At 35.7% G+C, this 12,348-nt stretch overlaps 1 protein-coding gene across 9 annotated transcripts in view; it reads right to left on the minus strand.

The window, feature by feature from the left end:
- Window positions 1-12,348, minus strand: part of C5H1orf112 (chromosome 5 C1orf112 homolog) — a 50,624-nt gene that overhangs the window by 5,960 nt on the left and 32,316 nt on the right. For 8 of the 9 annotated variants that reach the window (XM_044943041.1, XM_006073103.3, XM_025285966.2 and 5 more), the window contains 6 exons: window positions 11,033-11,115; window positions 10,634-10,685; window positions 9,052-9,141; window positions 4,653-4,838; window positions 2,754-2,876; window positions 1,576-1,671 (listed from right to left, as the gene is read on the minus strand). In XM_044943041.1, coding sequence (XP_044798976.1) covers window positions 1,576-1,671; window positions 2,754-2,876; window positions 4,653-4,838; window positions 9,052-9,141; window positions 10,634-10,685; window positions 11,033-11,115 — 630 coding nt within the window. The remainder of the gene's footprint in view (window positions 1-1,575; window positions 1,672-2,753; window positions 2,877-4,652; window positions 4,839-9,051; window positions 9,142-10,633; window positions 10,686-11,032; window positions 11,116-12,348) is intronic. The other variant, XM_044943039.1, reaches the window with a different exon arrangement.

Here is a 12,348-nt window from a genome sequence, read left to right on the forward strand (position 1 = left end):
TACAAGCAGTTATAAAACAAGTGCTTTGTAGAGACACAACTAAGATTTTGATGGGTATGCAGGACGGGAAACAAAACCAAACCCAGGACAGTCAAAGATTCTACACAGCCTACACTTCACAGGTGGAATTTGAATAAAACAATAAAATCACTCATTCAGTTACTACCACAATATTAGTCTTACCAACCATTGAAATAAAAAATTAAAAATTCATGTGTTTCTGAAAAACAATATGCTAGTGTTATTCCTTTAAATCTTTAAAAATTATTTTGCATTTTAAATTCTAGAAGGAGAAGTTCATTCTTTAAACATGGATTGGCAAACTTTCTGTAAAGGGCCATATGGTAAATATTTTGGGCTTGTTCCTTGTTGCAAACATTATAGATATAGATATAGATAGATAGATAGATATTTTAACAAACCTTTAAAAATGTAAAAAATCTTCCTTAGTGCTTATGATGAAAACAGGAGAGCAGAACCTAGTCAGGAGGCCAAAGTTTGCCTGGTGTAAAGGACACTGAGATAGTCTTCTATGGAAGCAGTGTCTCAATGAATAATTTACTTATGTTGAAAATTTTAAATGTTAAGTTATTTGGATTTTTTAAAAGTAGGTACAATTACATCAAAACTATCAGTATTTTTCAAAAAAGATTAGAATCTTCAGAATCAACATATTTGAGTCAATTATTTTACTACATTCTCTGTAAATACATATATAGTAACTAAAAATATGCCTAATTAGTAAACATTTTTTAATGCTAAGTTCTTCATGTACACAACCAAAACCAGAGCTACTAAAAACAAGGTGTTGCTAGTCCCACTCTGCAATATGCTGCTGCTGCTGCGTCGCTTCCTAAATAGGAAGGACTGGCTTTACCTCGGAATAGTTTTTCTTAAGTGACAGTAAGCTTAAACCAACAATTAGGGGATCAGGTCTGTCTAGTATGAACTCATTCCAGATCCTCAAATCACTTCAGGTAAGATGAAGGCCTTCTCCCCTTTTCCCTCTCTCCATCACTTAGAACCACCCAAAGCAAGGCATACCTGAGGCAACACCACGAGGATCCCCCAGTGGCCCTGGTTCTGCCAGGTCCAGTCATGCAAGCTAGGGACCAGAGGAAGAATTCAGTAGTGCTCCTCATTTTATTTCTTCAAAGAAAATGAGGATTATCCTCAAGCCCATGTTGGTTTTATTGCATGGCTTCCCTAGTGGCTTAGATGGTAAAGAATCTACCTGCAATGCAGGAGACCAAGGTTCGATCCCTGGGTTGGGAAGATCCCCTAGAGAAGGAATAGCGACCCACTCCTGTGTTCTTGCCTAGAGAATCCCATGGACAGAGGAGCCTGGTGGCCTACAGTCCATGGGGTCCCAAAGAATTGGATAGGACCGAGTGACTAATGCAACTTCAACAACAGCTTGTGGCATACCTTTGAAAATGCTATGAAGGCAGGGTTCCCAGGTGAACTGACTCCTAACCTCAGGGTTTCCTAAGCAGTTACCAGCAACAACGAAACAGGTCTGACTATTCAGTATCAAAGAGATAAGAGAATAGATAGCTTGCCCACTATTCTTACCTGACTTACTAGCTGAGGATCTAAAGCTTGAATGAAAAATCCCAGCAGTGGAAGTAAAAGACTGAGTGTCTGCTGAACGTAAGGTTGACCTATTACCTTAAATAAGAAGCACAAAATAATTTTGGTGAAAATTTTCCATTACATAAGACTAGCAACATTCACATTTATTATATTCCAGGAAATATGCTAAGCACTTTATATTTATTACTTCACTTATTCCTTATAACTCTATGAAGCAGGTATTATTACCCTCACTTTACTACTAAGAAAAGGGTAGAGAGGTTAAATAATTTCCTCTAGACACACAGTTAGGAAAAAGTATAGCCATGTTCTAAACCCAGATTTAATTCAGATGGGCATCTCATGATTTTTATCTGTCACAGAAAAAGCTTGCTTATTCCTTAGTCTTCTTAAAATTCCATTTCTCCTCTCCAGAACTCTTGCTTCTATTATGATATTATAAGCTTTATCACCAAGAAAGATCCTCAGTGAATATTTATTGAATAATTTAATGAGGATCAGGGGAAAGCACTTGAAGCTAAAATGCTGCAACAGTGAAATCTAACCATATACATAAACTTTAATGATAAAATATCATCTGCAAAACCATTTCTGTTATTTCACAAATGTTAATGTTGCCTTCAGCTTCCAGCTGGATGACTGGGACATCCAGAGGCCAGTATTTCAATTTATCAATGTCATAGTTAGATATTTAACTAAATATGATTTTTAAATTACAGTGATCTGTGGGACATTCATTCTAATTCTAGCCTGATTTTGGCTTTTCTGGAGAAGAGGAATACAAGTTAGCCACATCCATTTACTTGCCCCTTCTACTATTAAGCCAGACCACTCTCCCAGTGCTCAAAAGATTTTATAAAAGAACTCCAGAATCACAGAAACAGGCCAGAGCAAATAAAGAAGAAAAAACAGTAGGAGTTGAAAATAGTAGCTAGACTGTCACTGTCACTTCACTAATTTCTAGTTTTATTAATATAATTCTATCAACTTAAATAGAACTGGCTGAAAGAGTAAAAGTAGGTATTTTTAAGTTCTAATCACAAGTGCTACCAAGAACCTAAAGTAATTACATACATTTTACTCTGTATGGAAATTTCATTCTCTTTTTCAATATTTTATTTGTTCTTCAGCAAAATGATTACAGTTGCTTTCCTTACCAGTTTAACGTTTAAAAGAATTGAAAGCTGACTTCCAACTTCCTTAATTGCAGTTTGCTGCCCCATATCCAGAGCTTCACCAGAAGAATTACATACAGCAAGCAGAGCAGAGAGCACTGTGTTCTAAAGGCGAGAGACAGGGAAAGGACCTGAGTGTAGACATCAGTTTAAAGGAGCTGGAACCCAATTACCTGTAGGTTTTGAGTTACCTCTAACTCTTCATAAAAACACTAGAAGTGTATTTCTAAGACCCAAAGCCATCTTTTCAGCGATGTCTTAATACATGTATTATGTTAGCCAAATAAGATGTATTTATAGAAACACTCAAATTTTTGGCCAACCAATATATTTTGTTAAAACTACTTTTCTTATACACAGAAACATTAGCTTCATTTTCGTAAAAAAATTTTTTTTCCTTTTAGGTTGAAAATTTAACAAAATGGAAACTGCATCATATTTTAAAAAATAGATTTGATACAAATGGCCAATATGGTCAAGCTAATTCATACTATTTATCAACTAAATTTTTTTCACATTATGTACTTACCAACCTTTTAAAGTTTACTCAATTATTGTTGCTGTTGTTGTATAATTAATCTTTAAAAATTTTTAGCAACACTGCCTTCAATAAACAAATATAGTACCTAAGTACACTATTTAGAATTTAAAACAAAAGATAATTTTTCCTGGATTCACTCTTAATGATATATCAAATGTCTGTCTCTCTGACTGGCCAGGAATGGGGTTGGTTGGCATGTGGTAACAATCAGTAATTTTGCCCTTCATCCATTATACTTCAACAACCACACTTAATTTTATGTAATCATCACACAGCTTTTAACTTATGATTAACTTATTTCCTTTTACAATAATCATTAAATAACTTGCTGATCTAGTTTTGGTCATAGAGTAAAGCTTTTGAATTTTAGAAAATAGGTGCTTTTATTTTATCTAATACAAAAGTTTTTGTCTTTACTATAGAAATTTATATATAATGAATACAAAACCTGAACAATCTCACCAATAAAGGCACATAGAAATATTTCCTTTCAATATATGTAAATGTTTTAAATTATCTTTATGATTAAGGTCAAATGCCACTATGTAATAGAGTATCGGAACATTTACAACTCAGTTTAGAAATATAAGTCTCAAGAAAACCCTGAATTCAATTTAAAATTGCAAATAAGCCCTCACCCCTTTGAATGCTCTGTGCCCATCCTTGCTTGATTTGTCTCTTATCACAAACTGATATATAATATGTATCTAAGTTTTACATATATATATGTGTGGGTGTGTGTGTGTTACTTCTTTGTCCACAGCTAAAGAATGTAAGTCCATGAGAGCAGGAATTTTTGTTGGTTTTGTTCTTTGATGTATTTTTATCTCCAATGCCTAAAACAGAGCTAGGCACATATAAACACTCAAAATATGCTGAGTGAATGATGAATCAAAGAATGTGCAAATAAACACCAAACAACATGTACTATATTCAGTTTTTAAAATTGTATTTTGACTTACAGATCAACTTCTTTTTTATTTCATTATTTTAAGAGGGAGCATTCTAAATAGAAAGGTATATAAAGACTCAGAAGAGATTTGCATAAAATGAGGGTTGTACAAAAAGAAGAATCTTCTCTACCAAATCTAGAAATATGTCAGCAAATATACTACAAATAAAGTATTTCACAATGTGTTTCGTGTTGTTCCACCCTCCCCTCTCATATTTACATCAATCAAGATAATAGCACATTTCTCACAGACTCTTACAGTGTAGAAATATGAAACTCTTGCTAGATTCTGAGGGCACAAACTGTCTTTTTAACAACACATCCCCAGTAACTAAAGCAGCTTCATAAACAGCTACAGAATGCATCAAGGCCATCACAGTGCACTTACCAGAGACTCAAGTTCTTCCAGCGTGCGGTTACTGCCTAGCCACTTCATACACCATGTAATACCTGCTCTGGTGACCTCAAGTGCAGTTTGTTTCCTAAGCTCAGCAGGTAATGCCTGAAAGGAAATATACTGCCACAGAAGCAGATTTTCTGTTTCTTTTGGGGGAAATTTCTGGATAAACTCCACCTGAAATTAATTGTTAAAAAAAACAAGAGTAACAGACAGTCTAGTGAACTGATACACCAAAGCTAAGTATTAGCTTCCATATTTAATATTTTTTTTAAAGTTCTTGGGATTTCCCCTGGTGGTCCAATGGTTAAGTCTCTTGATTCTGCACTTCCAGTGCAAGGGGTACAGGTTGGATCCCTGGTAGGAGAACTAAGATCCCACATGTTGTGTGGGTGGTATGACAAAAAATAATAGTTCTTAACTGCATAACATTATCACAAGGTACCAGATCAATGTAGCCTAAATGAACATGCATTTTAGTTATTTTTGTTTTTTGCATTTGTTTCCAAATTGAAAAACACAGGTTAAGTGCAACATGATATAAATGCATTAAGAAATATTAAATAATGTATTTCATTATTAGTCATGTCAGCTATTTTAAATGCTTCTACCCAATAAGTCTATTTTTCCCTAAGAATCAGTGTACTCAACAACTTGTACAGCAAAATCAAAAGTAATATTCAAAAATACACCAACAAGATTGATTTAGCCAACTTTTGTGGCTTACTACTTAGCTATCACAGAGAAGCAAAGGTCACAGGTTCAGTTTTCCAATGGGCTAGCCAGCTCTGCTCTACTTTAGACAACATATGAAACTCATTCGCAAGTGTTCAGAACAGTATGGTTGGCAAAACAATTCTACCACTGAAATAATTCCAAGTGTTTGCCAGGTTAACAGAAAAACAGTACTGTTAAAATGCCACGTTAACAAACTAGATAAAAATGGCAAAAGTTATTTTAAGAAACAGTTAAACTGTTAAATCAGTTTCTGGCGGAAAAACTGCAAAAGCAATGGTGTACTTAATTACTAATTAAGGTATACTCTAGGAATATTGATGTAATTTTTAAGAAGAATAATTCAATTTACAAATATCCAAAATCTACTTGCTGAATGAAAGAAAAAAAATTTTCTTACATCAAAAATGAGAAAAGAAAAAACACACCACTATATTAAATCTGACAGAGAAACTCTTCTACATTATATATCATATTTATATTTGAATTTTATTTGTTTGGAGAAAATACTTAGCTGTCAACACAAGGGAGAAATTACATGGCTATCTTCTGGGACAGCTGATAAAGCCAGAAAAACAGATCCCTTCTTGAGCTATGCATCTATTACAACAGGCAGCTTTACTCATGAAACCAAACTGCATCAGGAAAGCCAAGAGAATTGTGCCAACTAACATCAATTCAAACAAGACCTTTCTTTATAATAAAGTCCAGTGAGTGAATGAGTTCCCTTTCCAAAATAGAACTATAAATAATAACACCCTGGACAACATAGGTAGGAGTTGCCAAGATCTGTTACATACAAAGACTGATTTATTTATTTACTATTCTGGGTTTGAAAACCTTGGCCTCAACATAGTTTTCAAGATTTAAAACTGCTAGTGCTGACAGTTCACAAGGAGTGAAATATAAGGGGATCTAATGTGCAGAGCACATGACTTCCCTCTTCAACACTGAGAGAAAAATACACCAGTGGACTTAAAATGCAAATATATCAAGTAATCTTTCCTTTACATGAAAATGGTAGCATAGCTGCCAATGTGCTTCAACCAGACCATACTAATATCCTTTCCTCCCAGGTAACCTCAGGAAATAAAAAAGCATATTTCCTAGGGTAAAAGGGCGTAAGGAGGCAGAGGCAACATCCCACAGAGGAGGGCCCTGAAGCAGCTGCATGAAAACCAGCTAAAAACAATATGGGAGCCATGGAAAGAGCACAGACTTGGAAGCAAATCAGATCTTATCTGAATCCTAGCTCAGTCATTTATTATGTGTGAGCTTGGAGAAGGTCTTTAATTATCCTAAGTTATTGAAACTTCATCTGTAAAATGGACATGATAACATATCTATCCCACAAGGCTGAGGTAAGGACTAAAAGAATTAAAGTGCCTACTACAAAACCTGGTTCATAGTATAGTCTGAAAAAATACAGGCTTCCCTGCTGCTTCCTTTAAGATGCTGGATCATGTCCTAAGAGAAAAGGAAAAAGAGCTGACATGACATGACATGAGAGAAGAACTAACACTTGTTAAATGCTCACCTGATGCATATATACACTCTTATCTCCTTGAGTCTCACAACTGCCGTCTAAGTAATAATATTTCAATTCTAGGATTAACTAACTCTCCCAAGCACACTCAGAACAGGAATTCAAATTCAGGTTTCTCCCTTAATTTTAAGTGTTATACAGTAACTTGAACACAGCAGGAAAATCAGTATTTGATAAATGAAGGAAATGAAGGAAAATGTTACAAGTAACCCCTCATTTATCCATAACTTTATATCTGATAGTTGCAATTACGAAATTTCAGAATAAACTGAGAAGTATATAAGAGATCTCTAAACATACACTATAGTTTGTTATAACAAACCTGCTAGAACTCACTTGGGGCTAATTCATTCTGAGTTGTATTATCCTAAAAGTTAAAATTTCTCAACTCTGGGAAAAGAATTTTATTCCTATAAAGTGAGAAAATGGAGGATCTCTTCCAAATCCCACTTCTTCAGGAAGGGCCTGCCAGTTAAACAGGGCTTCTAGGAAGAATCATATACCAGGAACCAAGAGTATGACCTTTGATAGGGGAGTGGAAGGTATTAAAATTGCACTTGGAGCAGACACTCTTCAGGAGTTTTAGAGGCATGAACAGCAACCCTAACATGTTTTCTGGAGGGCGATGAGGCGGGCCTGCTGTGCTTTTCTGTCTTGGAGACACCTAAGGAAGAGGGCCAGAAGGTCAGTGTGGCTCCTCGCTGCCCTGCCATCCTCTCTTGGCAGGAAAGCAGGCATGGACTTGGGGTAAACACTCTGGTCACAAATGACTCAGCCTTTATTGAGCACCCTCTAAACTCGGCACTATGCTAAGTATTTCGCATATATTATCTCTAAATCCTTATGAAGTTTTTCAAAATAGTTAACACATTTCTGTCACTTTGTAGGCAGGCAAACAGTTTCAGAAACAATGACTTGCCCAAGGTCATATTAAGCCAGGATTCACACCAAGGCCTTTAACCCACTTCACTCACCTAGTGTTTCCCCAGCTTGTATCCATGTCAGAATCATGTAGGAATTTAATAATAACAAAAACAAGTTACTGAGCCTCACCCAACATCCACCACTCCATACCCATTCTATTCACAGACTTAGGTCCTGGAACCTGTATTTTATAAAAAGTTCGTAAGAGCTCCAAAGTGACTAATCCAAGGGACTACACCAGGCTACCAAGGTTCCTGTAACTGGAGAATCTGTCACACAGAACTTGTCTTCCTCACAATGGCAAACAACTAGGGCTCATCATACTTCCAATTTTCCCCAGAAAGTTCAACTTGTTTACTTTGTAAAAGATAAAGATATCATTTTCATTTAGAGCATAAGTAATATTCTAGCTCTTCAAAATAAGTTAAAGGGACAGGGGATACAGAACCATTTCATTCCAAGTATCTTAAATGTATGAGAAATAAGAAGAAAGAAGACAGAGTTAGATGTACTCAACCTCCACCTACTCCTCCGCCATCTTGTTCTCTCAGAAGACAGCGTTAGAATGATTATCTGTAACTTGCAGTAAAGACACTGACAAGGACTCTCTCCTTGACCAATCTTAAATCATGCTCTTCTTAGCTCTCTTCTTGTGAAGACTTTGACCCTGGGCTTGTATCCATCTTTTCTGGGTCTTGCATTATCCAGTTTTAGCAAGAATCATAACTAAATTTAGAAAGAATCCCTCACCCTTAGTATCTGATCATCCTGGTCTGTGTTCAGCAAGAATCTGGTCAAGCCAGGATGACCCCCTTACCTCTGATGTTTCCTTTTAGGAATTTTTATCCGCAAGACTCCTACTCTGCTTCTTGACCCTAGATTCACACTAGTCTATGCTGTATTCAGAACTGAGCCCAGTTCTACACTGAAATCTCTTCTCTCCTATTGCAACAGCTCTGAATAAGATCTATTTTTATCACTTTAACTCCTGTATAGCTTTGGCTTTTCTTTAACATCAAAATCTAAATCCACCTAAAAGCAATAAGCAATGTAATCAATACATTAAAAATTTACATTCAGATGTTAACATTTACATGCAGAATAAATGGGAGTGAAAAAGCCTTCAAAAGTATCTGAATCCAATTCTCAGCAGCTGCTCAAAAACAGTGACAAAGATATCCTTGCCTGTTGGGGTGGGGCCATGAAGAAGAAGAGACGCCTCAATAGTATTGATAGGTTGGTGAGCTGATAACATTCTCCAGGGCAAGATTTTATCTGGGAAAAGACAGGAGAGAGAGCAGAGATCAAGAGACTTAAAATCATAGCTTTTACAAACTTTTATATGCCAAAATATTAACAACAGCTCTTTCTGGAAAATAACATGGAATTTTAATTTTTGATTTGGCACTTTCCTCTAATTTTTTCTCTTCCATGAACCTAGATTACTTTTGTAATATGGAAACAATTGTGATATATTTAAAAACAATACTTTGGAATTTCTAATTACCATTTTGATTATAACTTGATATGTTAATCCCCCTACTGAAAGATAACTTGTGAAATTTTTTTAAGTCTAAGCACAAAAGCGCAGAGGTGAATATAACTGTAAGATGGAAGCGTCATTAAAAGGATTTAAAATTCCTATCATAATGTGCTAGGAGAGCTTTTATTTAAAGTAGTTATGATACAAATAACATAAAAGTCACTGTTTTGTGCAAGATGTGATAAGGATTTAGAAAAAAAACTGGGTAAGCACTCCAGACCATTAGCCATGGAGACCTAGATGTCAGCTGCCTGGTTATCATGCACCTCAGTGAATTTAGTCTACAATATCCTTACAGGGTAAACCAAGAAATATATGAAACAAAAAACAAAAGACACACGGCCCACATAAAATCTTATCAAAATCCAGAGACTAAAAACAAAACAAACCAGTCATGCCCATCTTATATGGAACATAAACATCTTGAGATTTAAAAGCAAAAGAAGATCAACACTGAAAAGATTAACATGAGTCATCATTAATTTTCTCTTTGTATCTATTCACATTACTTCTTTACCCAAAAGGCATCAATTACTATCACATTTAGTCCCTCTCAGAAAGAGAGACATCAAAATCAAGAGTCAGAATGTCTAAGTCATATTAGAGACGGGGCTGGGGCAGGAAAGAGGGGCTTGGGAGAGGGAGGAAGGAGGTGAGAGTAAGAACAACTCTGGGTCATTCACATTAAGGCTAACTCCTATTCTCTACTTTGTATTCAATTTTACATTTATCCTCAAACAACCTAATTTTTCTTCCCCAGATCAATGAAACTCCATAAAATTTTGAAAATATGAGACAATTTCCCCAGTGTAACGATCTTTCTAATATGTCTTTCTCAATAGCATCAACATTGAAAGTGAAAGTGTTAAGTCACTCGGTCGTCTCTGACTCTTTGCGACCCCATGGACTGCAGCCTGCCAGGCCTCTCTGTCCATGAATTCTCCAGGCAAGAATACTGGACTGGGTCGCCTTTCTCTTCTCCAGATCTTCCCAACCCAGGGACTGAAACTGGGTCTCCTGCATTGCAAGCTGATTCTCTACCATCTGAGCTACCACGGAAGCCCAGCATCAGCATTAATGCAGAGCAAAGAAACTAATTTACTATCAAAATCATTTAGCTAACATGCTATTTCTCCTTTTGATATTCACATTCTTTAAGATTATCATATCCCCAAAGGAAATGCATACGAAGTTGAATGTTTTAGGCTTTATAATTCTACTTACCAGATGGGCCATTATGGTCACATGATGAGCACAGAGTTCAGCAGTCCCATATCTGTGATAGAAACAGAAGGCAATCTTCATACAATTATTTATACAATTATTCAGAAAAGCAAGATGAACTACCATAAAGCACTAAATATTCTAAACTGCAGTTATTTCCATGGCAAAGGAATATCACAACATACAAAACGACCTAAGCTATAGGTTCTGTTGATCTGAGCCAAAGAAAGGAAAGAGGGAACTCAGTACCTAATTCAGTGCTGTGATGTGAAATCAAATCATTTTGGGGGGCTGTTAAGGGATTATCAAGATTTAATTTTCTATAAACTTACAAGTATAGTCATTTACTATCAATCACTACAGTAAATCAACCCCCAAATTTTAAAAAGCATGTTGTACCGAGCAAGGAAGCACCATGCGTCCATAGCCAGCAAAGAGGTGATCATATTAGCACTAAGAACAGCATTCAACAGAACAGTGTCCTAATGAAAAACAAATTTTTATGATAAATTATCATTAATATAACATTTCTCAAAACAACAAAATACTATCATAATCCAAAAAAACCCAACAGATCCTCAATAAGAAAGTTCTACTTTCTAGTGTCTGAAAGAATCCACGTTGCCATCCCCTCAACATTTATCGAGTACCTACATGTTCAGCATTGGACTGGGCTATGGAGATGCAAAGTGATTGTCAATGTGGTAACTCAGTCACTAGGCTCCACAAAAATCCTCTATGTAGGCTGAAGTCTCTAAAACAATATATATAATACACATGCCTATACTTCTGTTTCTGTCTTAACCTATTCAAAGACAATATTTAATATGTGCTGAATATTACCCATTTATAATATCATAAATGATACTGATTTTTAAATAAATTTTAAGAATTTTTTTCCTAGAATTTTATCAGTATCTTTTCTAATCCAATTCCAGTAAAAAGGGACTTCCCTGGTGGTCCAGTGGTTAAAAATCCATGCTTCCACTGTAGGGGTTATGGGTTCCATCTCTGGTTGGGGAATTAAGGTCCTGTGTGCTGCATGGTGCAGCCAAAATTTTTTTAAAAACCAAAACAATTCTAGTTTAAAAAAAAACAAACACATTGAGCCTAGGATCTGTAGGAGACTTGGTACTACATTCTGCTATTCTCTGTTTCTTTTTAAGAAACTGAATTAGGTGAGATCATAGACCCATTTTTCTTCTTCTTACACTGTCTTTGCATACCTTTCCACCCCAAATGTTTTCTGAAGTATTTTAGCTAAATATTACATCTGAGTTCTACAGGACTCTTAAAATTACCATTTCCTAAGACCCAACTGAATTAAAGCATTAAATGTGCAAGCTGAGAGAATGACAGTCAAAAATAAATACACATTTCTGAGTCATATGGTAGTTCTATTTTTAGTTTTTAAGGAACCTCTATAGTGGCTGTATCAATTTACATCTCCATCAACAGTGCAAGAGAGTTCCCTTTCCCCCACACCCTCTGCAGCATTTATTGTTTGTATATTTTTTTTGATTATTGCCATTCTAATCGGTGTGAGGTGATATCTCACTGTAGTTTTGATCTGCATTTCTCTAATAATTAGTGATGCTGAGCATCCTTTCATGTGTTTCTTGCCCATGTGTGTGTCTTCTTTAGAGAACTGTCTCTTTAGGTCTTCTATTTTTTGAAGACACATGCACCCCAACATTTATTACAGCACTATTTAC

This window comes from Bubalus bubalis, chromosome 5 (genome assembly GCF_019923935.1).
Source record: "Bubalus bubalis isolate 160015118507 breed Murrah chromosome 5, NDDB_SH_1, whole genome shotgun sequence".
Classification (NCBI taxonomy): Eukaryota; Metazoa; Chordata; class Mammalia; order Artiodactyla; family Bovidae; genus Bubalus; species Bubalus bubalis.